Source organism: Paroedura picta, chromosome 9 (genome assembly GCF_049243985.1).
Source record: "Paroedura picta isolate Pp20150507F chromosome 9, Ppicta_v3.0, whole genome shotgun sequence".
In the NCBI taxonomy this organism is placed as follows: domain Eukaryota; kingdom Metazoa; phylum Chordata; class Lepidosauria; order Squamata; family Gekkonidae; genus Paroedura; species Paroedura picta.
The window spans coordinates 83,610,010-83,636,461 of record NC_135377.1 but is presented as its reverse complement, the minus strand read 5'-3'; the positions used below and the strand labels follow the sequence as shown (position 1 = coordinate 83,636,461).

The following is a 26,452-nucleotide window of genomic DNA, read 5'->3' as shown; positions in this document are numbered from 1 at the left end:
AGCAGACCCCAGATAAAACAAACAAAATGTTGGTCACTATGGCCTTTTAAAATAGTTCTAAGGCCTTGATACATATGTTGGAGTTTCTATTTGAGTATATGGTTATTGAAAGTACTTGATTATGAATTGTGATTTAAAATTAGAGTTCATGCTTTGAAAATGTCAGCACTTTAAACTATTATCCCCCACTGTGGTGGAGAGATTAAATATATCCATGCCTATCTCAACCTTGGAGCTGAATTAAAAACAAATTGAAACTGGATAAGAAGGGGAAAAAAGAATAAAGAGGGCATGAAGAACCATGTCTATATCAAGCAAACTGCTCCTGAAAATTTCATTAGGAAAAGCTTATGCTTGTTCACATAACTTGATTGTAAGCCATTTCTTCTTCGGGTAGTTCACATAACTTGAATAGCTCTGACCGATTCCACACAGGGGGGAAAGCTGGGCTGATGCTTGTATGATAGCAGGGCTAATCCTCACTTAGACATAACATTGGTGCTAGCCCAGCCCCCTCCCAGCCCTGGCCTGCTTTAGGCCCTCTGGTGCCTTGCAGCAAGGGAACACAGATATTTCCGTGTCCCCCTTTTCACCATGGGCACCATTGACAGCCATGTTAGGACAGGTCCATGTGGACAGGGAAGAACTGGGCTTTCCAGGCCTACCTCCTCCCCACCTATAGCTTTCAGGAATGGACAAAGAAATGTCCCAGTCACCTCTATGGTACTTCGTGGCAGCACAAAGCTGAATGGGGCATTTTTTAATTTGCATGTTGTTAAGCAATCCTGCCTTCATCCCCCCTCTGCTCCTCAGCACAACGGAACCGTTCTGCCCTCGCTGCCTCATGTGGAGGCAAAAATCCGGGGTGGACAGTGTGAACTGGCTTAATAGGTCCCCCATGGGGATGCAGAAAGTGGTGGGACTGACTGCCCTAACACGAAGAACTGGCGGTGGTATGGTGGTGCCAGTGCAGAATTGGTCTGAGGCTATTCTTTGCTTAGACATTTGTTTAGCTCAGTGGTTCTCAACCAATTCTTCGCTGTGACCCCAACTTCGGCGCCGAAGCCCAGTGGGGACCCAGCTGGAGGAGCTGCCAGCTAGCACGGCGGAGTCGCATCTGCCCGCACTCCCAGCTATAGCCATGGGCAGCCCCCCCTGCAGGAGGTGACTGGAGGGGGTGAGGGCCCTGCCCGGGGGAGGGGGAACTGCAACCTTTTGGAACTGCAACCTTTTGGTCAGACCCAGCCATCTCACTCATCTTACATAATTCACCACCTCACTTCAGCTCTTGTGCCAGATAAAAAAGTCTCCCAGCATAGCTTTTTGTGGTCCAATGGTGTCTTTTTTCCTTTTCCTACCAGTGGAAAAACTAGTAGGATTCAGCATTTGATTCTGAGATTTGCAACAGGTCACAAGAGCTATTTTTGCTTCCTAAAGCAGAGGCTCCGGTTCTTAGAAGAGCAGCAGAACTTGGAACTGTGTTTTCAGATGATAGTCCCGATTCCACACATTGTTTCTGAAGTTCAAGGGAAATTCAAAACAGGTTTGAGCAACAGCCACCCAACCATCATGGTTACCAACCTACCTTTGGTGAACCTCCAAGGATTTGATGCTTACCCAGGCACATGCTCCAATGGTGGTGGTGGTGGTGGAAAGTCACCATATGTCTCATAGGGTTTTTAGGGCAAGAGAAATTAAGAAATGGTTTGTCATTACCTGACTCTATGTCATGATCTTGATCTTCCTTGGTGGTCTTCCATCCCATCTAAACTGGTCTGACCTTGCTTAGCTTCCAAGAACTAAAGTAATCGGGCTAGTCTGAGTCATCCATGTCTGGGCACTGGCCCCAACATATCACTTTATTTTTGTATTTCTGCATTTGTTTCATTTACACTCAGCCTGTCCTCCCCATGGTAAATCCAAAGCAGCTCACATCCTTCTCTTTTTCATTTTATCTGTGCCTCAACCCAGTGAAGGAGGTTAACCTTAGAGTGTGTGACTGGCCAACTAACTTCCACGGCAGAGTACTGAAAGGAACCTGGCTCTCCCAGATCTGAGTCTGACTCTCTAACCACTATGCCAGATTGGCTTTCATTCTGGTCCGCAAGTTGTGGCCTTCATATCAGTTTGCTCTTTGGGGAAAAGTGTGTGGAGTACCGTAGCATTTCTCTTTAACCAGGAACACCCAACTTTGATATGCTCATTGTTCATTAATATTGCTGCTCAGTGAATGTTACTGCAACTCTGCCATAGGAAAGGATAAACCGACACAAGTATTTGGAAAAGGTGCAACATGATCAAAAGATTTTGATCAAAGGGAAGAGGAGACTAATTAAACAGCCCTTGGGCTGGACTCTCATTGTGCATTTAGTGTAGAACTGTGCTGGTGCAGTGATATTTGTTTACTGAAGTGCCCGATGAATACTCCTCTTTTCGGCATAAAGCTAGCTGTGGCCAAATGGTGATTCATATTTCTGATATTGGATATCCCCAAAGCCCACCCCCCCACCCCCATTCTGTTCTTCCCTGGGTATTTGTTAAGCCTTTTCAGTAGTTGAACATATCATTTGAGTTTTCCTTTTGCAGTCCTTAACCTTCATAAAAGAAATTAGCAGAATTTCTCAGAGATGAATAGATGTTTGAACTACGAAGCCAAGCTGAATGAAATGGAGTTTGAATTATATGAATCAATTTAAGAGTTTAGGGGTATGTGGGTATAATAATAATTTTGGGACCTTAGCATGTTGTCCTTGCAATACTAGGTTCAACTCCCAGATCCTGTAGACCAGGGGTAGTCAAACTATGGCCCTCCAGATGTCCATGGACTACAATTCCCACGAGCCCCTGCCAGCATGCCCTGCTGTAGACAGTAGAAAACTGCAAGATTCCAGTAGCCCCTGAAAGACTAGGAAAATTTGTGGCAGGGCAGAAGCTTTTGTTCATCTAATATTGTATTTTATTCTGTATTTTTGGAATTTTATATGCAATCCAGGGGTTCCCAATCTTTTTGAGCTGAAGGCACATTCAGAATTCTGACACAGCACAATGAGTGCAGCAACAAAATGGCTGCTGCAGGAGGCGGAGCCTGCCACAACGTGACTGGCCCAGCTTAGCTTTCATAGCACCATGTGGATCCTGGTGCTGTAGTGGCAGCTGCTGCCAAAACAACATTAAAAAAAAATCTGCACAGCCAATGAAATCTCCAATAAATTAGCTCGACAAAAGCCATACCTGGTCCCATCCATGTCCTAAAAATGTCAGCAGATGCTGTGATACCCAAAGGCGTCACAAGGGGACCCTTGCCATAATCCAAACATTGGCATTTTCATTTTTGCTATAGCAAATGAAAGGAAGTCTGGCTCATGTACAAAGTTTGAGCATCAAGAGGAAGCTCCACCTAATAGCAACTTTGAAGATCCACTGAGAGTTATCTTACCACTCAGTCTAGACCAGGGGTAGTCAAACTGCGGCCCTCCAGATGTCCATGGACTACAGTTCCCAGGAGCCCCTGCCAGCGAATGCTGGCAGGGGCTCCTGGGAATTGTAGTTCATGGACATCTGGAGGGCCGCAGTTTGACTACCCCTGGTCTAGACCTTCTGCAGACTGTCTGAGGATCCCTACCTTTACATCCTCAGAAGATGCACTGAGTCACTCTCCTGGGTCTTTCATGAGCATTGTGATAAGGACACCATCTGATGTATTGCTACATTCATACTGTTTGCACACAGAGAAACCTGTTACCGAATGTACATCTTCATCTCTTATGGTGGAAAGCCATATTGTGTTTTTAATTCCTTTTATCAAGTAACTTTGATGAACTGCTTTCGGCCTCATAACTTTGGGGCTATAGTATGTCCATGTCTTTCACGTGCTTATTAGGTTTACATATGAAATAGCTCCAGTGTTCATTGTGATGGAGGAGATCCTACTGAAAAAAATGCATGAACTTCTTGGATGGGGAGAGAGTGAAGCAGATGGTGTATTCTCTCCTGGTAAGTGGGTCAAAATTATTATTCACCCTTATTAGCCTTACTTGTATATTAGAACCAATGAAGGTCGAATATACTCTCAGCATTCATGAGTATTGACAGACATAGGCCAAAAAAAACAGACTCTGTGATTTGAGATTCTAGAAACTCAGAAAAGCGATACAGATAGATTGCGAGATTCTTATTTATCTCACCTTTCACCACTCAAATGGGGAACCCAAGTGGCTTACATCAATTTCCTCTCCTGTGCTTTATCCTTACCTGTGAGATGGGTTTGGTTGAGAGTGGGTGACTCTCCCAAGGTCACCTAACAGGCTTCCATGGCAACAGAGGGGATTCATAGAATCATAGAGTTGGAAGGGACCTCTGGGGTCATCCAACCCCCTGCACTATGCAGGACACTCACATCCCAATCGCTCATCCACCGTAACCTGCCACCTCCTTGAGCCTTCACAGAATCAGCCTCTCCATCAGATGGCTATCCAGCCTCTGTTTAAAAACTTCCAAAGATGGAGAACCCACCACCTCCCGAGGAAGCCTGTTCCACTGAGAAACCGCTCTAACTATCAGGAACTTCTTCCAGTTGTTTAGATGGAATTTCTTTTAAATTAATTTCATCCCATTGGTTCTGGTCTGTCCCTCCAGGGCAAGAGAGAACAAATCTGCTCCATCCTCTATATGGCAGCTTTTTAAATGCTTGAAGATGATTATCAAATCCTCTCTCAGTCATCTCCTCTCCAGGCTAAACAGACCAAGCTCCCCTAACCTTTCCCCATACGTCTTTGTCTCCAAACCCCTCACCATCTTTGTTGCCCTCCTCTGGACATGCTCCAGTTTGTCTACATCCCTCTTCAATTGGGATGCCCAAAACTGGGCACAGTACTCCAAGTGAGGCCAAACCAGAGCAGAGTAAAGCGGTACCATCACCTCCCATTCCATGGAAACTTGTTGATTGATCTTGGGCCAAACATTCTCTTCCATCACAACATACCTCACTGCATGCTTATTGCAAGGATGAAACGGAAGAGAGAAAGGATATTATTTGGGTCCCATGGAGGAGAAAAGTGCAGAATAACTCTAAATGAAGAAGAAATAGATATGTGAAATGACACATGTGAGTGATCCTCAGCCTTCAATAGTCCAGACATGGTTGTTTTATTTCGAGGCCTCGTTAAAAAAAGCTACAGCAATGAAATTTCCGTGTGAAGTGGCACCAAGTCGATTTGTCAGATTCGCTGACATCTGTTGGCGACATTTTCACCAAGACAAATGAGTCCCCAACTTGGAAATAGCTGTTTCATGGAGTGATTAAAAGTGTCCTGTGCTAGGTAGCTGCAACGTTTGCCCGGCATGGATGTAACTGGTTGGATCCTTCCCTCTCAATGAGAATAACCATCCAAATGGAAGAATGGCTTATTCTTGCTCTGTTTTTCAGGGGGCAGCATATCAAACCTTTACAGTGTTTTAGTGGCCCGTTATAAACGCTTCCCGGAGATTAAAACCAAAGGCATGGCAGCTCTTCCAGACATTGCCCTGTTTGTTTCTGAACATGTAAGTACGCACTGGAAATCAACTCGTGGAGCTTATACATGTGGTCTCTCCCAAGTGAAGTGACTTAATATGGCTGCTTTATAGTACCGTCTCTGTAATCCGCACGAGAAAACCCGTTTTCCCCTGTGATGATCTCCCAGGCCTCATTGCTCAGTGTAAAACAATGCAAGCAGCTGTGAAACAAAAAGGAATCCTGTAAAACCAACAAAGGCATTGTGAGTCAGAGCTCCCATCACCAAAGTGCATCTGATAAAGTGTGCTCTAATATGAAAATTTACGCTGGAAATTTTTCAAGTGTCACTGGACTCCTGTTTTGTCTGCTCCAGAATGCTGGCTGCCATTGAGCCTTCTGTCTTAGGGCTCCTCTGCATTCTCATTTTTATCTTTTGTGTGTCCCTATTGCTTCCCCCCCCCCCGCATTTCCCCGCATGTGTTTTGCTCCATCTAGTGGTCAATTCGTTATTACATTGGTGCATTCCAGCATTTTCCCCTGCAGATTTAGAGCTCAGGTTTTATGCTAGACATGAGGAGATATAATATCAAATTGGCTTCAGTTAAAACAAGATCTGTTCTGGCCCCTGCCACTTATTTGTCTCAGCTGGTAATAAGTAAACAAAGAAGGACATTTACCCTTGCAGGATGCTCCGTCTTGCCTTCAGCTCTGGTGAGGAGGTCACTATAAGAACATTCCCCTTACACTGAGACAATGTTTTTGTGGGAGTGGCAAAATTGATACAAGAGAGCATATATTGTTCCACTGCCCTGCCCATGTAGACATTCGTAGGAACTTGATTGAAGCACTCCTTAAAAAGTGGCCAGAACATCACAATGTAGATCGAACAAAGAGGCTGCTAAGTGATGAGTCCCCCCAGGTGACAACTCAACTGGCAACGTCTTGTGCCACCACCATAAAAATCCAATGCTCCAAAGTAGCATAATTTAAAGTTCTATTTTATGATTTGTTTTAAACTGTATGATATTAAATGACCATATTCTTTTGGTCTCTTATGCATCGACTTCATATAACTTGGTCTGAACAACTGTAATAAAGTTTGATTGATTGATTGACTACCAGGGATAACAAAACTTGCAGAAAAGAAAGTGAGACAATAGGGGTACACAAGTGATGAGAGTGAGAATGTATAAGAGCCCTTAGACCAGGGGTAGTCAAACTGCGGCCCTCCAGATGTCCGTGGACTACAATTACCATGAATGCTGGCAGGGGCTCCTGGGAATTGTTGTCCGTGGACATCTGGAGGGCCGCAGTTTGACTACCCCTGCCTTAGACAATGGTCTTTTGTAACGTAGTCACATCTGCAATGCACAGAATTTCTCCTGTATTTAACGTTTTTGTGCAATTGTGACATCATCGCCCACTAAATCATTCTTCTTCCTCATTCCTCTCCCTTACTTGGATGTTTAGAGATATTAGCAGTATCATTGGCTATTCTATAGGGCAGGAGAAGTCAAACTGCGGCCCTCCAGATGTCCATGGACTACAATTTCCAGGAGCCCCTGCCAGCGTTCGCTGGCAGGGGCTCATGGGAATTGTAGTCCATGGACATCTGGAGGGCCGCAGTTTGACTACCCCTGCTATAGGGGGTGCAGGTTGGACATTCCTGCATGGAATAAAGATATATAAGCATTTACAGAAGTTATGGAAGTGTTAAAATTCCAGCTGATTATAGTCTGAGAACAGGCAGCACCGTCATGGTTAATTTCAATCCAGTCCCTCAAAATCACGTATAATGAACGTGATGCAATCACTTTGACATCAACAGACTCTAATTGTTTCAATCCCAGCAGGGAGGCCAGCAGAAGAAACTTTTATTAAGACAGGAATTATTATGAATTACTCCCTCTTTAATGCATGCATGGAGTTCATTCCTTTATTCATTTTTTCCCCCATCCTGAAAAATCTAAGAGCCACTATTCCACAAAGAAGGCTGCAGCAGTTCTTGGGATCGGTATCGACAACGTTGTGGCTGTCAAGTGCGATGCAAGGTAAGATTAAGAACTGCTTCCTACAAATATCCTTCTACATTTTCCCTCTTCTCTAATTTATTGGCAGCAACATATGAGACCTTCACCTTTGACTTCCTGTAATCTGGTATCACATGACTGGAACACTTCACTCTGTACTAACGTATGTCTGAATCGTTTTGTGTAGCATGTACATATTTATTTATTTTATTTTTATTTATTATCAACTGTATAGACCATCCCTACTGGACTTGCCATCTCAGGGTGGTTTGCAACATTTACAATATTATTATTCCCCTGATGGCTTATAGACACATGCTATCTGCAAGACCACCCTCCTACGAACACCAACCACTTGGTAGTCCCTGGCTATAAAGAGGTAAATTTGGCCTCAACTAGGACCAGGGCAAGAGCCTCTTGTGGCGCAGAGTGGTAAGGCAGCCATCTGAAAGCTTTGCCCATGAGGCTGGGAGTTCAATCCCAGCAGCCGGCTCAAGGTTGACTCCGCCTTCCATCCTTCCGAGGTCGGTAAAATGAGTACCCAGCTTGCTGGGGGGTAAACGGTCATGACTGGGGAAGGCACTGGCAAACCACCCCGTATTGAGTCTGCCATGAAAACGCTGGAGGGCGTCCCCCCAAGGGTCAGACATGACTCGGTGCTTGTACAGGGGATACCTTTACCTTTGCCTTAGGACCAGGGCATTCTCCATCCTAGCCCCTACCTGGTGGAATGCGCTCATGGAACACATCCGAGCCCTGTCAGAACTAGCACAGTTCCGCAGGGCTTGTAAAATGCATCTCTTCCACCAGGCTTTTGGTTGGGGCCCAAGCTAAACAACATCTACCTATTCCTTGGAAAGGCCAGAATTGGAAAGGCCAGAATTGATTTTAGCCTGTTTGTGTCAACAAATTGTTGACACAATTAATTTTAAGCACAATTTTTACTTGTTTAACTTAATTGCTCTGGATTAACTTTTTAATGGTAGAGCAATGGTAGAGCAACTTTTTAATGGTAGAGCAAGAGCCCAGTAGCACCTTAAAGCAGAGGTAGTCAAACTGCGGCCCTCCAGATGTCCATGGACTACAATTCCCACGAGCCCCTGCCAGCGTTCGCATGTAGTCCATGGACATCTGGAGGGCCGCAGTTTGACTACCTCTGCCTTAAAGACTAGCAAAATTCGTGACCAGGTAGGAGTTTTCGTGAACAAGTGAGCTGTGATTCATGAAAGCGCCTACTCTCGCTCCTTTCTACTCCTACAGACGGACTAACACGGTTTTACCTTTTGTCCCAGGGGGAAGATGATGCCGTCTGAACTGGAGAGAGCTATTCTTAAAGTCAAAAGACAGGTTTGATCTATGTTGCATTTATTTATTATTTTACCTATGACCTTCAAGAATCCTTCATATCCTCGGAGGAAACAGGATCTTACCTACAAAATGCCAGGGTGCTGTAGATTTAGTCATCTTTAAGATACTATTTATATGGCTGCTCCTTTCCAGAATTTACTTCTTGGTTCTAAATCTGTAGTCTCCACACTGAGCTAAATTTGGCCTCAGTGGATCATTGGAAAGGGAGGGAAAGTGTGAGATGTTGTCACTGGGCCAGATGGAAGCTGTCTTATTCTTACCCCAAAGGGATAAGGTGAGCATGGGTTGGTGCCACTGTGTGTCTTCCTTCCCTGCTAACTACTTCATCCACCAGAGGGAACAGATGGGCGTAAAGGACAATGATGAAGAGAAGCATTCATTGCATATGGATATAAGACAATCCCCCAATTTTCCTCATCTTCCTCCTTCTGTCCAGCCATCTGCTTTTTCCTGCTGATGGAGAAGAAGAGTAGGAAACCCCAACATTCAGTCAGGTTGAGGGGAGCTTGATATGGCCAACCTGGGGTTCACCGGAAAATCTGGGAGTCCATATGAATTATCACCATGAAGAAATATGATAAAAGAGAACAACATCAAGGCACTGATCTGCTAACATCATCTTCAGGGACTGAACATAGCTAAGATTCTGCTGTTTCTATGACCTGCAGTGCATGAAACGTTGAAATGTATCCAATGCTGTGTCCACTAATTAAATGGGGAAAAAAGAGAGAACCTCAGGTGATACTCAGGGAAGCCATGACTGTTTTGATATACATGCCTTCTGCAGGCATCAGAAGCTCCCTGTGGTATGCACCTATATCAGACACAGAAGGTTGGATCCAGTTAGCTTTTTCACTCAGGTTCACCTACTCCCTCCCAGCCCCCACCCCATGAGACTTTGCTCCATGCACATCCCATGAACTCCAGAAGACATATTTTCATGGACAAAGAGGACCATCTTTCATCAGGGGAAAAGGATTGGATCCAACCTGTAATGGGGTGAATCTAGCCACCCATTGGTTTTACGTAGTGGAAGTCTTAATTCGTTTTCTGAGTGCAGTTGATTGAACCACTGAAATTTTGTTGTTGGAAGTCCCAGACCATCAGGAGTAGGAATATGCAAGAGAAATTTGAACCATTTCAGATTTGGTCTGAAACAATTCTGACTGAATGCAATTAATCTGAATCACTTATAGGTTTTTTTTAAATTCAGTCAGATCAATTTGACCAAATCTGAATTGATTCAGTGCCATTGAAACCAATGGCACCATTGAAGTGTATGGGCATTTTTCCCTTTTTGTCTTTTCCAAGATGGGGAGTAGGAGGGTGGGTGGAGATTTGCAGCAGAGGCACCAAACTTGCAGCACGGTTGCCGGAGTCTCTCCTCAAAATAAACCCCCAAATTGCAAAAAAGGCAGACAGGGAGGTCCAATTATATGGGCACCCAAAGAGTGTGCCCTCATCTAATAACCATTATATCCTATGTTGAGAGGAAAAAATTCTCTGATCTGTTTAGAAATTCCCACCATAGGAAATAATGCCGTTCTACTCGGGATGTGAAATGAGATGACAGTTTTCTACTTTCAAAATCACCTTTCTCCTTTCCAAAGACTCAGGTGCCGCAACGTCTTCTGAAGAGTATGGCTGGATATATTATAATTAGTTAAAATATCAATTTTGCCTGCCAATGTGCACCATGTTTAACACATATTTTCAATGCTGCATTGAATTCAGCAGCAGAATGACAGTAGATAGATACATCAACTAACCAGCAGTTACATTTCTAGAAAATATAGAATGTGTGATATGAAACAAAAAGTAGTAATACGGAAAAATATTTATTTTAACTTAAGAACACAGATGCTGCAGAAACCAATTTGGAAAACAGACTGTGTCCTTGGACTTACAGTTTTTATTTATTTATTTATTTATTTATTTGTATTTATTTATTATTGGATTTATTCCCCGCCACTCCCAGCATGCTGCTCATGGCGGGTTACAGAATAAAAAACCCATAATACAATAAAACTCCCATTAAAACCAAATTAAAACAAACATTAACAAACACAAGCATGGTGGTAAAAATAAGCCCTCCTCCCCCACCGGGCAACAGGGGAACATCTGCTGGCCACCACTGGTGGAACAAAACATAGTGGAGTATCTTCCTTTTAATTCCACACAATGGTCAAGGAGGAGACAAGAAGAATTCAAATCACGTCTGTTTTGATTTCTAGAACACCGGCCATTTTTTGGCATGTATTGGCTGGTAATAGTCTCTGAAGTAATGGGAGGGGGAACTGATGACCTGCATGTCAAGGGCTCAGTCCTTATTGTCCAGACACTAATACAGCCTCCATCATCTTGAATTGTTTTCTCAGGGGAAAGTGCCACTCTGTGTTACGGCCACTGCGGGGACAACAGTCTATGGAGCCTTCGACCCTCTTGCAGACATTGCTGACATCTGTGACAAATATAATCTCTGGATGCATGTGGATGTAAGAACTTTTAGAAAAACAAAATTGGCCTTTTCTGCACCAAGTTTTTGCTCTGAATTGATTTTGTAACAGCATCGGGTGTCTCCTCTCTTACACGCACTATTGTTTCCTGATGATTGCTCGATCGTTTTTTGTTTTCTTTTTCAAGTCTTTCCCGTATTTTCCCAGATAGTCCGATAAGAACAGGAGGAAAACTTTTTTAAAAAATGCAACACCTGGAAAATGTTACTGTGCATAAGAGATGAGAAAACCCTTTTTCAGTTAAGAAGCCACGCTGGAAGAAAAACCTGGTGCGGAAAACCCCCTTGCAATGAACAGACACTAGAAAGAAGTCTGCTTTGATATATACAACAACCAGACAAGAGGAGCTGGTTAAGATGGCAGAAAAATTAGGATATTGGTTGATGACTTGGAAAATCAGTTTGTTAGTGTTTACCATTCTAGACTGGCCTCGAAACATGGCCCTCCTGAACAGAATCGCAGCCTTCTAAATTTGTTAAAATCCATAGACTTAGAAGGGGATACTCTGCTTATCACTCTAAGAATCCTAGATCCTTGACCAAGGGAATTCTTTAATGGAGCCCACAGAAACAATCCCTCAGAGAGCCTTGGTTTACCCAGCAGGATTCTAAAGTGGTCTGAAAATACCAAGTGACTTTTAGTGTTGAAACTGTTGCACACAACTAAGGCTTTAGAACAGGGGTAGTCAAACTGCGGCCCTCCAGATGTCCATGGACTACAATTCCCAGGAGCCCCTGCCAGCATTCGCTGGCAGGGGCTCCTGGGAATTGTAGTCCATGGACATCTGGAGGGCCGCAGTTTGACTACCCCTGCTTTAGAATAACTTTCAGAGGCATCATGAAAAAAGATTGCTGCACTATGAGAATCTCTGTCTTTCTCTTTTTTTCCTAAAAAGCAGCCAGAGCTGATCCCGCTTAGCTTCTGACAAGATCAGATAAGCCTAGACTATCCAGGTCAGGGCTCGAGTCTACACAACACTTTTAAACCAGTGTTGAGTTTGCTTGTGATCTGTTAGCAAGGATGTGATTAAAGACTTCTCCCCTACAGAACAATGATTGACAGACTTCTTTGGGTAGAAGCCATGTCAATTGAACTGGTATAAGGCTGGTTAGAATGGGTCTGATTGTATGTTCACAAAAGCTTTGGCGTGCATCAGAATAGGTTCAGCTGACCCAATGACTGATAAACTCAAAGATCCTGACTTATTAGTTTACAGTAGTTTCCTAGAGTGCCGGCCATTGTATGAACATAGGGTAAAATTTTAAAATTGCTATTTCTAAAGCTAGCAGCTGATAAAAAATTGAGCTTGAGGTCGAAGCAGCACACTTTTGAGAATTTATATTGCTGATTTATTAGTATTTCTAGTCTGAGGACCGTGAAAATTCACCACAGGTAACGGTGCAGAAAAGCTCCACAAATATAACTGACCTGGGCCCATTCCGCACACATTTTCTGTGTTGAATAATGCAATTTCAGTGTCCTTTTGTAGCTGGATTTTCCTGCATGGAACAGGAAAATTTACTTCTAAAGTGCATTGAAAGTGCATTATCTATTGTGTGCGGAATGGGCCCTGGATAGCCCAGGCTAGCCTGGTCTCATCAGATCTCAGAAGCTAAGCAGGGTCAACCCTAGCTCGTATTTGGATGGGAGACCACAAAGAAATACTAGGGACATGATGTGGAGGCAGGCAAAGGCAAAACATCCCCTAATGTCTCTTGCCTTGAAAACCCTATGGGGTCTCTGTAAGCCAATGGTGATTGATGGGACTTTCCATCACTACTAATGCATTCTCTTAAATTCCCCAGAGAGATCATAAGGACATAAGACTATAAGAGAAACCATGTTGGACCAGACCAATGGCACATCCGGTCCAACCGTCTGTATCATACAATAGCCAAAACCCAGGTGCTATCAGGAGGTCTACCAGTTGGGCCAGAACTCCAGACCCTTGCCCACTGTTGCTCCCCAAGGACCAAGAATATAGAGCATCACTGCCACATAGGGATTCATCTATACCTTGTGGTTATGCGCCACTGATGGACCTCTGCTCCATATGTTTATTCAGTCCCCTCTTGCAGCCAAATGGCCCTATGACAGAGCTGGGCAGAGAGGTACCAATATTCTCCCTTCAACTCCCATTAGAAGAATTTAGGATTTTTTTTCTTGTGCATGGACCTATGGGTGGGTGTTTTGTTTTGTTTTGTTGCATCCTTCCCCCTTTGTCTCTGCTACTCAGAGGTAGAGCTGCTCTGAAGTGAAGGAATCCATGCAATCTTAACTAAACAGCTTTATTATCTCATGCTGTTGGCCAGGGAAACCTGCCCCTCAAAGAGCTCTACACTCCACCACCACCAACAGGCTAATGGTCCCTGGCCCTAAAGAAGCCCGTCTGGCCTCGACCAGGGCCAGAGCATTTTCTGTCCTGGCCCCATCTGGTGGAATGAGCTCCCGAAGGAGATCAGGGCCCTGACGGAGCTAAAATAGTTCTGCAGGGCATGCAAAAGGGAGCTCTTCTGCCAGGCATTTGTTTGAGACCAGACATAACCAACAATATCTGAAGGGCCCCTGTTCCCTCCTTCTTAGAACTTCATCAGTGCGCTCTACTCCTGGACCTGTTTGCATTGTTGCACTGTTAAAATTATCAGTTAATAGTATTAATGTTATGGTTATTTATATGTTATGGATTGCTTCTTGTATTGTTTGTACATTTTTATGTAAACCACCCTGAACCTCCAGGGAGGGCGGTATATAAATATAATAAATCTTTAAACAGCCCCGCGGCGCACCGCGGACTGAATAAAAGAGTAAGGGCTGTCTGGGAGGAGTTAGGGCGGGCCCTGTCTGGGATAAAAACTCAGAGGGGCCAATCAGGAACCGCGAAGCGGCTCCTGATTGGCCCCTCCGAGTGTCCATCCCGGCCAAACAGCCAATGGCTGCTTCGCCCGGCCAGGGAATCACTGCATAGACTGGACTGCCAGCCAATGCGGTGAGTCCTCTGGGGGCTGCGCCGCCTTCTCCCGGCCGCTCCAGCGGCCGGGAGAAGGCTCCAGAGGGCAGGTTGGGGGGCCAGGAGCCGGCTTTCTCTCGCCCTTGGGAGCAGCCTCGCCACGGCGAGCCCGCTCCTGGGTGCGAGAGAACACACTTCGTTGCTTTGGGGAGGGTGGGGGGGTGACAGCCGGCCTTCTCTCGCCCCCGGGAGTGACCTCGCTGCCGTGAGGCCGCTCCCGGGGCCCAGAGAAGACCGGCTCCTAGCGTCTATTTTATTAAAAAATAAAATGGGCTTGATTTCTAGTCAGTAAATAAAATTCCAAGTAGATGCTCTATCACTGATGGTAATATCCCCACCAGACAACTGCCCTGTCTTGGATAGACTGTATAAATAGCGCCATTTGTAGATTCCACGTGAGTAGCAACATTTCCAAGGGGATGTCTTAATAGCTCATATTTACTTTGGTGTTCTGTTCCTTGTTCAGCCAAATAATTCTTCATGTTCCACAAGGTGACTGTGTATCTTATTTCTGATAGGCAGCATGGGGAGGTGGTTTGCTCCTGTCCAGAAGGCATTCATATAAACTGAGTGGCATTGAAAGGTAAGCATATTGTTGTGTTTTATCTGTAGGACAATATGATCACCATCATGCTCACCCATTCCCTTATTTTCCAGTCTCCTCCGGTTGTGTTCTGTTATTCTGAATGAAGTCAGGTAGCCTAGTGCTCTAACTCGCAGGAACTCTCCATGACATCTGGAGGTCTTTTGTAAACCTGGGCAGAGTCTGCACTTACTTTGTTTATTCTATTGTCAATCCTGTTGAATTCAGATCGCTTTGAACTCGGATCTTCCTCCTCCCCCCCCATTGAAACAGGAAAGTCTTCTGCATGTGGTTAGGGGGGTGCAGGGGGGGTGGAGCCAAGCCTCTTTCTTTCTTTTCTTGAAGGGGGAGGGGGGAGAAGCCAAGCAGAGAGCCTCTTTCTTTTCTTGGAGTGTGGGGGAGGAGATGATCGAAAAAGGCAGAGAAGGGAGAAAAAATCCATGACCGACAGAAGTTGAGAGAAATTAGAGGCTTCTCCTTTAAGGCAAATTTGTCACATGACCAGGTGTAGCCTATCAGAGATTCTCTACCATGGAGCTTTCTTTCTCAAATGGATATTGAGGATTAAAAGCAGTCTGAGATATCGCACAATAAAGCTAGGGTCGCTCCGGATTAATCCTTCTTGCTGCAGAAGGAAATTTTAAATTGCCCCAAATCCAAACGGAAATCGCATTCTGTGTAGAGGGCAGGGACTGAATCAATCTGGGGTTGGAATAAAAGCTCCGTGCAATTTACACCCTGGTGTCCTGCTAAGGAACAAAATGGGGATTTTACAGGCTGGAAGAGCTCTCGATGGGCTCCATCTCTCCCATTGTCCTCTACAAAACTTTCACAGTGTATTTTTTTGACTTCCAATCAGTTTCAGTTTTATTTATTTAATTATCGATTGATTATATTTTTATACTACCCTCCCATGTGTCTCAGGGCAGTTTACACAAAATGTTCATTACACAAAGGAAGACAAAGAGTTGAGGCTGAGTCCCTTAATGGATCTTTCAAATGTAAATTCTCTGTGTAGGAAATATCCTTTGCATGCCACTCTCTGCATTTTATTTACTTAATTATTTATTAAAACATTATATCCTATTTCCCTCCTGGTTCACAAAACAAACTACAAAGGGAACACGGACCATGCACCAAGCAACAGAAACTGAAAGATCTGTGTATAATTCCAGCTACCAAACTAAATAATGTAAATAATACAATGTATTTTGCAACAAGAATATATTAAAGTGAGCAAATAGACCCATCTGAATAATCAGCATAGGCTTTAACAAGCCAGTAAAAATGTACACAACAGATGATAATGGTAATAAATAATAATAAATATGAAATAATCCTGAGAAGGGCTGTCTTATTCTCTCACAAACAAAACAGTATTCAAGGAGAATTCACACCCAATATACCTTTCCCCCCACAACAGCCTTCTTCAAGGGGCAGACCTGCAAAAACAATAGGATAAATGTTACAACAATAAAAGAATGCTGTGTTCAAAAACATCCGCAAAATCTTTTGCTGTAACTATCCCCAGGCAGAAAAAAAAATAGGACAGCCACTCTTTGTGTTGCATTTGGCTGGCAAACTGGGTTAATATTCTGTTATTCTTCTCGGGATTGTTCATTATGTGTTTATTATTGTTTATTACTGTATTATCTGTTGTGTACATTTTTATTGGCTTGTTAAGAACTATGCTGACGGCTCATATTGGCCTATGTATTCATCATATTGTTTCTTAATAGATTATTGTTGCAATATACACTGTATTGTCTACGAGTTTGGTAGCCGGATTTACATGGATCCTTCAGTTTCTTTTTCCTCTTCGTTCACAGCAGCCTGTATAAAGTCTGTATCAGGAAACGTTGCATTCTCTCATCTTAAAAGCCCTATTAATAATCTCTTTTTCCCCCTGTCCCCACTGCTCTCCTTCTTTGGACCCAGGCTGCTGATAATGATGTGATTATTAAGTTAATGGCTTCAACACAATACGCCAGAGTAGGCTCAAGTATATAACTATTGTAAAGACGTGAATGCTGTATGCTATCACAAGCCAGGCACGTTCCTTTGCCTTTTAATCTTTATCCTTACCTAGGGCTAACTCTGTTACCTGGAATCCTCACAAATTGATGGGTGTTCCATTGCAGTGTTCAGCATTTTTGGTCCATGAGAAGGTAAGCATGAGGTACCCATTGCTTTGCCATGGCAAGCAAAATATGGAATATTCAGTGACATGGGATTCCTGACTGGTTTTAAAAATGAACTCCTAGGGATGAATTGCATCTTAAGTTGAAGATCCTGTATGGATCTTGGGGAGGGGACTCCATAGAACTTATGAGCCGGTGACCCATTGATACCTTGAGGATTGGTTGAAATGGTAATCTCTGTTTTCAGAAAATTAATTGAGAACTAATATGGCTTATTTGAGGAATGCCACTGAATAAGATACGTATATTGAAAACGATGGTTAAATCCAGAAACTCATTCTGGCATTTGGTTTTTGGTGTTTGAGCATTTATCCACAGAATAAAGACAGAAGAAGATTTTTGGATTTGAACTTTATTGTTCACCCGTTAATTTACAATCGGCCTTGTAGGGAATCTAGCTTGTACTCAGATGCATGATAAAACACAAGGGATTCCCCCAGAGTTTAGCCTTAAAAGGCAGTGTGGGTCTGGATAAGAACTGGTCTACTGTGCTATAGACCTGTAGACCAGTTCCTGGATAGAATTTGGTCTTCAGGAAAGGAGAGTATTGTGTTCTCCCAGTGTAATTTCCCAGCCCTGAGCCAGATAGCTCATCACATCTCAGAAGTGAAGCTGGCTTGGCCTTGGTTAGTGTTTGGAGAAAGACCACCAAGTAAATCCAGGGTCACTATGCAGAGGTAGGCAACGGCAAACCATCCCTGAAGGTCTCTTATGTCAAAAACACTATAGGAGAAGCCATTTCTTGATGGCAAAACCTCCCTTGCTGAAATGGCTTCTCCTCTGCTCCCCCCAGTTACTATTAGCCCTGGTGAGGGGTGGCACAGGCAATGAGGGTGTAGCTGTCATTTTGTCCTACTGGAGCTAAAACAAACCCAGTGACATAACTCTACTTACGGTTGTACTTCAAACAGTGTGATTGCGATTGTTCAATTTTTGCAGGTTTTAGATTATTCAACTTTTTGGACTGGGAATGTAGTCAGTCTGCCTGATTTGACTAACAAAAACCAATCAATTATCAAGAAACTAGAAGGTCTGTGGTTAATGAGCTGCATTCAGTTTGGTGTTTCTGGAAGGTTGCGGATTCATGCAAGACCGCATAGAGCAGGGATCCTCAACCTGTGGTCCTCCCGATGTTCATGGACTACAATTCCCATGAGCTCCTGCCAGTGCTGGCACGGGCTCATGGGAATTGTAGTCCATGAACATCAGGAGGACCACAGGTTGAGGATCCCTGGCATAGAGGACAGCATCCTTTTGGCAGCATTCTTTGGCCAATCATGTGCTCAAATGCATCTTGTCCTGACAGTTCTATCCTCTGCTAGGGCATTCTCCAGGCCTGTAATCAGCTTTGTGCCGGATACCTTTTCCAGCCGGACAAACAGTACGACACAGCTTATGACACAGGGGACAAGACAATCCAGTGCGGGAGGCATGTTGATGTCTTCAAACTTTGGTTGATGTGGAGAGCCAAGGTAGGTGTCCGGGCTTCCTCTGCCCATGCCATGAATTCTGCCACTTGTCAAACTTCCTGCCAAAGGTGAGGGGGTGCAATGTTTGGTGTGCTGTAGGAAGTGGATTGGATGAGGCTTTGAGCTCATTAATTGTTCGCTGTGTTTTTGTTATGGGTTTCATGGTTATCTCCACCAAGACCTTGGTTGCCTGGAGATGGAAATTCTTGTTTCTGCGCTAAGCTAAATTGTTCTTTTCAGCTGGCACCCAGAGCAGCCTTTCTCAAATTGTTTACCATTGAGAAACGCCTAAAACAGTATTTAAGATTTGAGAAATCCCAGAAGTGGTGTGACTGTGCAGAATATGGTTAGGAAGCATAACTGTGTACAAGCTCATACGGAGGCCCTCCCCTTCCCATCCACCCACAGGCACATAACTGGCCATTTTGGAAGGGGGTGTCAACATGACCATATCAATAAATCATAAATTTTTGGCAATGAGCAGTCACTTGATACCTGATTGGCCCTTGACCAGGAATGGCTCTCCCCTGTAGCTGAACCCCTATTGGAAGGCAGACCACAGCCAGGAAGGACTGATAAGGAGTCAGCTCTCCATCCCCAACTTCCTGCTGCCCTCAGCACACGCTGGATGCAAACACCGCTGGCCCCATTGAGGAGCTCAGGCATGGAGGGAGAGGATCAGCAGCAGGAGAAGTGGCCACAGTGAATAGTTCAGCCCTGGATGGTGAAGGGGTGAGGGGAGGACAACCTTCCTCAAAGAGTTGCCCTGGTGTAGAAGTTGGGGAAGGGGGAAGCAGAGCCAGCCCCATTGAGTTGCTCTCAACCAGCCCTTTTCTCCAGAGGAACTGGCTTCTGCAGTCTGACGAAGAGCTGTCATTGTGGGGGATGCCCACAATGTCTCCCATGAAGACTGGCATCCCTGGACCTCTGTGGGGCACAAGGCCTCAATCACCCCATGTAAGCATCCCTTTCCTCCAGGGGAATTGACCTCTACTGTCTGATGAAGAGCTGTCCTTCTGGGGGATCCCTGGATCCCTGGGGGATCCCTGGGGCATCCCTGGGGGGCATCCCTGGACCTCTGTGGGGCACAAGGCCACAGTTTCCCCCTCCCCAGTATCCCTTTTCTCCAGGGAGACTGATTTCTGTTGTTTGGAGATGAGCTGTCAGACCTGCACAGACTGTTGTGTGTGTAGCTGGGAGGTTAGATGAGGTGGTCTCTTCACCCCTTCAACTCTAGGGCCCTAGAGAGGGAGGGGCTCTGGCTTGATGCAGAAGGTCCTAGGTTCAATCCCTGCTATTTCCAGTTTAAAAGGACCAGGCAGGAAGTGATGGAAAAGACCTCTGCCTGAGATCTTGGAGAGCAGCTGCCAGCCTGAGTGGACAATACTCACCTTGATGGTCTACGCCAGCTTCCTTTGTGTGAGCTATCAAGTTGTAAGCTTCCCCTTATATGTGCTTTTCCCCCTCCCCAACTTCTCACAGGGTACACAAGGATTTGAGACTCTGATCAACAAATTTCTAGAACTTGCAGAGTACCTTTATAAGGAACTGAAGACAAGGAAAAACTATGAGCTTGTCTTTGATGCGGAAGTAAGTATGGCCAGTGTTCTTGGGTAAGGTATCTTTGCTGATATTCTATCTCTAAAAGCAGCAGGTTCCAGTGACCACAGAACTCTTGTATTGAGTGAAGTTGTTTGCCTAAGAAGCCTGAGTCGCCAGAGAAGGAACAGGTTTCTTTTCCTGAAGTTCAGCTGTTTTGTGTTTTTTTTTTTTTTTGAGTTAACAAGGGAAAACTCTCTCCTGTCTTTCACCCTTTCCCAACAGAAGACTCCTCTTCCTTGGTGTGTTGTATGAGATACACACCCACGTCAACTTCTATTTGTTCTTTCTTATGCTCAGAATAGTAACATATGGATGCACAGTTCACAATTGCTGTGGATGTACTTAGATTTTTTGTATTTAAAATAATATATATATTTTTTTCCAGCCAGAACTTACCAACGTCTGCTTCTGGTACATTCCATCAAGTCTTCAACAGATACCAAAGGGACCAGAAAGAGAAAAAAGGTTACATCAGGTAAACAAAACAAAAAGTTTCATTCCATGACTTCTCTTGCTGACAGCTTCATATCCCAGAAAGTAGAGGGGCTCTGCTATTTTAGACTTGATTCTCATCAATAGGGAAGAAATGGTAGATGAGGTGGAAGTAGTGGGCACACTTGGTAGCAGTGACCATGTGCTTTTGGAATTTTCAATTGTGGGGAAAAGAAAACCTTTACGTAGTCAAACATGTAGACTGGACTTCAGGAAAGCGAATTTCAACAGACTTAAAGGTATGTTGGGTAGACTCCCGTGGTCAGAAAGACTTAAGGACATGGGAGTCCAAGAAGGCTGGGAGTTTCTTAAAAGTGAAATACTGATGGCTCAATCACAAACCATTCCCTTAAGAAGAAAAGATGGATGGAGCCTAAGGAAGCCAAGTTGGCTCCATAAGCAGCTGTCAAATGACTTGAGGAATAAAAAAGAGTCATTTAGGAAATGCAAGGAAGGCCTTATTACCAAGGATGAGTATAAACAAATAACCAATGATTGTAGGGGGAGTGTTAGAAAAGCTAAAGCTCAATATAGGCTTACAGGAAGAAGAAAAAGAAGAGTTGGTTCTTATATGCCGCTTTTCTATACCAGAATTAATCTCAAAGCGGTTTATAGTTGCCTTCCCTTTCATCTCCCCACCACAGACACCCTGTGAGGTGGGTGAGGCTGAGAGAGCCCTAATATTACTGCTTAGTCAGAACAACTTTATCAGTGCTGTGGCAAGCCCAAGGTCACCCAGCTGGCTGCATGTGGGGGAGTGCAGAATCAAACCTGGCATGCCAGATTAGAAGTTTGCACTCCTAACCACTACACCAAGCTGGCTCTTAGGCTAGGTGGCAGGTTACAGTGGATGAGCGCTAGGGTTGTGAGACTCCTGCATAGTGCAGGGGGTTGGACTAGATGACCCATGAGATACCTTCCAATTCTATTATTCTATGATTCTAAGAGGTGCTAAATATAGCAAAAAAGGGGGGGTTTAGTTATATTTCAAATAAGAAAGAAGACAAGAAAGTGAAATTATAACAGATGATGAAGAGAGGGCTAAACTGCTCAATTCCTATTTCTCCTCAGTATTCTCTTGTGACGGAAATAGTACTCAATGTGGCAAAAACATACCACAACAGGGGGATGGGAATTGGGGACTAGGATCACTGTGGGGGCAGTCCATAAACACTCAGTTTCTTAAAATGAAACAAAGTGGGCCAGAAGAATTGCATCCAAGGGTGCTAAAAGAACATGCAGATATCATCTCTGAAAATCTGTCCATTATTTTTTACACTTCTCGAAGAACACATGAGGTGCCAGATGATTGGAGGTGGGTACATGTTGTCTCCATCTTCAAAACAGGGGAAAAGGAGGATCTGGGTAACTACTGAGTCTGACCTGTCAGCTTGACATCTGTAGCTGACGAAACTTTGGATCAAATCATGAAGCAGTTGGTCCTTGAGCAGCTGGAACAGAGAGCTGTGATTTCTAGGGCTCAGCATGGGTTTTGCAAGAACAAATCATGTCAGACCAACCTCATCTCTTTTTTTTGAGAAAGTGACTACCTTGCTGGAACATGGGAATGCTGTGGACATAGTTTATCTGGATTTCAGTAAAGCTTTTGATAAAGTTCCACATGATATTATGATCTTTCCACATGATATTCTTGTTTACAAGTTGGTACAATGAAGTAGGAATCCTAATTCTGTCAGGTAGATTGATAATTGGTTGACAGTTCATTCCCAAAGGGTGCTTGTTAATGGTTCATCATCCTCTTGGAGAAGAGTGACAAGCGGAGTGCCCTAGGGATCTGTCCTGGGGCCTGTGTTGTTCAACATATTTATAAAAAATTTGAATGAGTAATTAGAGGGGGTACTTGTTAAATTTGCAGAAGATACTAAACTGGGAGAGGTAGCAAACACAACAGAAGACATAATCAGGATACAGGATAATCTTGATAGGCACAAGAAATGGGCTAAACTGAATTAGTCCCATGAAATTCAATGTGGACAAATGTAAAGTTTTGTATTTAAGTAGGAAAAACCATATACACCAATATAGGATGGGAAAGACTTGCCTTGGCAGTAGTATGTACAAAAAGGAGTCTTAGTAGACCATACATTGAACATGAGTCAGCAATGTAACTCGGTGGCTAAAAAGGCAAATGGGATTTTGGGCTGTATCAAATAGAGTATTGTGTCCAGATCACGGGAGGTGATGGTACCGCTTTATTCTGCTCTGGTTCGGCCACACTTGGAGGATTGTGTTCAGTTTTGGGCACTCCAGTTGAAGAGGGATGTAGACAAACTGGAGCATGTCCAGAGGAGGACAAAGATGGTGAGGGGTTTGGAGACCAAGACCTATGAGGAAAGGTTGGGAGAACTTGGTCTGTTTAGCCTGGAGAGAAGACTGAGAGGGGAGCTGATAACCATCTTCAAGTATTTAAAAGGCTGCCATATGGAGGATGGAGCAGAGTTGTTCTCTCTTTCCCCGGAGGGATGGACCAGAACCAATGATGCTTCTGGAGCATAACACTCTCTTGTGGGGCATACGTGGAAAGGCGGTTCTCAGCCACCTGATGTATCAATGCTGGCATAGGGGAATTATGCTCTTTCTTCATATTCCCTTAAATTCAGAAGGTAATTGTGTCATTCTTTCTCTTTGATGTCCAGATTGCTCCAAAAATAAAAGCAAGGATGATAGAAGAAGGCACCACAATGGTTAGCTATCAGCCTCACGGGGACAACGTGAACTTTTTCAGAATGGTCTTCTCTAATCCAGCCACCAAGAAATCAGACGTTGACTTCCTCCTTGAAGAAATTGAAAGACTCGGGAAAGATTTGTGATAACTAACATCTCATCTTGAAAGCAGGGACCAACGCCATACTGACACAAAGGCTCCTTTGTTAAAATGTTTTGTAACAGCTGTTCCACAGACTTTGTATATCTTGGGATTCTTCATAGTAGAAAGAAACCTTAATAGATGGTCACTTTTTGTGCTGGGTGTTTGTTACCTATCTTCATATCTACCAACATGTCTGGCAAACCATGCTTGTAAATAGCAACTTGCCTGGTAGCCATTGATGACTAACTATTGCCTCGGGTGACCAGGCAGGGAATGTTTACAGTTCATTGTGCAGCCCTAGGCCTTTACAAAGGGCAAAAAGAGAGCCCTAAGCCATAAAAACAGGTCACTAGATAATGGTACATACCCTGGAATCCATCCAACTGAACAGCACAGATCATCAGAATCAGCCATTGGCCCTCACCTTAGATCTTATCTGATTGGCAGCCAGAGCAAACAGTACAATCCCATGAGAAATATATGGATCATTATCAGAAAACAGAAGATTCACCTTCTCGGACTCTGGAATACCAGGGGCCATCAGGGATAATCTACTAAGAAATGTGGTTCTATGTTCCATGTAAAAGTTACAGTTCAATGTATAATGGGTTAGATCTTCCATTTCCTTTTTTGCCACAGCTACTTAGGCATTGATCATGTGGTTGACTCTGCAGCATACCCATGCGCATAGCAGTGGGCATTGCGTGGAATCTCAGGGTGGTGAAAGTCAGCCTCAATCTCAGGTGCATCAGGTTCACTACATATGGGGATCTGTCAGGATAGTTTCTGAGATATTTAAAGAGAAGAGCTACTTTAGATGATACAATATTGCTCCTATCGATTAGAGCAGGGACCCTCAACCTGTGGTCCTCCAGATGTTCATGGACTACAATTCCCATGAGCCCCTGCCAGCATTCGATCCCTGGATTAGAGCATCCATTTGAAATGTCCAGTCCCATTTTTGCAATTTAAAAATTGTTGGTGTACGTATGACCAACACATATGTGGGTTCTTAGTAATGATGTGCAGCATTTGTGTCTTCCCATGTCCTTAGATACCCATGGAAAGTATCTACCATGGTTTGGATAGCCATGTTTTTCAAAAGATCTTCTATACACCAGCTTCATGTAGGGGTTAAAGAACACTGGGCTGTAATCTGGAGAACTGGGATGGATTCCCTACTTCTCCTCCGCATGCAGCCCACTGGGTGACCTTCAGCCAGTTACAGTTCTCTCAGAACTCTATCAAACCCACTTTCCTCACAGTGGTGCCTGCTGTGGGGAGAGGAAGGGAAAGGTGCTTGCAAGTCTCTTTGAGGCTCATTCAGATAGTAAAAAGAAAGTACAAATAAAAGAGCCAGCAAGCAGATTCTTGATAGCTGGCGAGTCCAAGTGCTGGGCCCCACCCGCTGTGTTGCCTCCGCTGCTGTCTCCTCCACCCATCCATGCTCTCCTGAGGGCAGGGACAGCCTCAGAGGACAAGAAGGGACAGCAGCTTGGGAGGCCCAGAGCCATGCCTCATTCACTGCTACCGCTCATCCTCCAAGGCTGCTTGCACACTCCTGAGGGCACGGGCAGTCTTGGAGGACAGGCGGCAGCAGCACAATGAATGGAGCTCGGCTCTGAGCCTTGCCAGCTGCTGCTTGTTCTTCAAGGCTGCCCATACTCTCTTGAAGGTGGTGGTGGCCTTGGAGGACAAGCAGTGGCAGCTCAGTGAACAGGACTCAGCTCTGAGCCTTGCCACCACTTGTTCTTTGAGGCCATCTACTGGTGCAGTCCCTGGGGTGGGACTACGGATGTCATGCCTGTAGTTACATCTGTTTGAGGGGCCATGCCAGTAGATGTCTCCACATCAAAAAAAAAACCCTGTTCTTCTTCTTCTTTTCTAGGTGTGTGACCGCAAGGTCATAAAATGTTGCACAATAGAGGGGCAAGCTGATAAATGCTTATAGATATTTCGCTCGCTCTTTCTGTACACATTTCTGTTGGCTATGGCATGGTAGTCCTTCCATTTTGATACCTTGTCTAGTCTGAGCATGTGTAGTCATGTATGATACATTTTTATACCTTGTCAAGTATGAGCATATATAGTCCTGTCTGAGCAAGTCTTGGCCTATTTATGAAAGAATTATCTTTGTATTATGTTGACATTGAGCAAAGCAAGTATGAATTGAACAGGTGCTGCAATAACAGAGTCAATAATCAGGATAGAAGATTCTTTGCTGAATGTATATGGATTCGGTGTACGTACACAATCACACACGCAAACAGCATTGTAGTAATTTGTCGTTCTTTTAAGTGAAAATAAACCAACATGTTCATACCTGCTCAAGAGATTGGGCCGAGTATTGTCTGTTTATTTAACGAGTGGCCAAACTGTGGCTCTGCAGATATCCGTGGACTACAGTTACCATGAATCCCTGCCAGCATTTGCCCATGGTAATTGTAGTCCATGGACATCTGCCGAGCCACAGTTTAGCCACCCTCTGGTTAACAGGGATAGTTGGTAGGAAACATACCTGGTCAAAAACCTGTGATTTTTTATTGGAGAAGGAGTTTGGAAAATTGTACAGGCCCAGGTTGGGAAACTTCTGGAGATTTGGGGAGTAAAGCCTGGGGGCAGGGGCCTCAGTGGGGTACATAACCAGAAGGTCCACCCTCTAAAGTTCTCATTTTCTCCAGGGGAACTGATCTCTGTAGTTGGGGGATGAGTTGTAATTTGGGGGGGGATCTCCAGATCCCACCTGAAGCTTGGCATCCTTATTGGAAAAAGTAGTTTTGATCAAATTCTTCCTGGTTCATCAGTCAAGATATAACGATAAAAATAAATAAATAAAATTATAACCTACGCTTGCCAGAAA

General features: G+C 44.2%; 1 protein-coding gene across 2 annotated transcripts in view; it reads left to right on the top strand.

Annotated features, from left to right (window-relative positions):
- LOC143845225 (glutamate decarboxylase 1-like) overlaps positions 1-25,921 on the top strand; it is a 50,375-nt gene extending 24,454 nt beyond the window's left edge. For both annotated transcript variants that reach the window (XM_077353443.1, XM_077353444.1), the window contains exons 5-15: positions 3,881-3,993; positions 5,426-5,541; positions 7,466-7,545; positions 8,817-8,871; positions 11,271-11,387; positions 14,934-14,998; positions 17,088-17,166; positions 18,522-18,671; positions 20,151-20,258; positions 20,656-20,745; positions 23,420-25,921. In XM_077353443.1, coding sequence (XP_077209558.1) covers positions 3,881-3,993; positions 5,426-5,541; positions 7,466-7,545; positions 8,817-8,871; positions 11,271-11,387; positions 14,934-14,998; positions 17,088-17,166; positions 18,522-18,671; positions 20,151-20,258; positions 20,656-20,745; positions 23,420-23,593 — 1,147 coding nt within the window. In that variant the 3' untranslated portion in view covers positions 23,594-25,921. The remainder of the gene's footprint in view (positions 1-3,880; positions 3,994-5,425; positions 5,542-7,465; positions 7,546-8,816; positions 8,872-11,270; positions 11,388-14,933; positions 14,999-17,087; positions 17,167-18,521; positions 18,672-20,150; positions 20,259-20,655; positions 20,746-23,419) is intronic.
- The last annotated feature ends 531 nt before the right edge of the window (positions 25,922-26,452 follow it).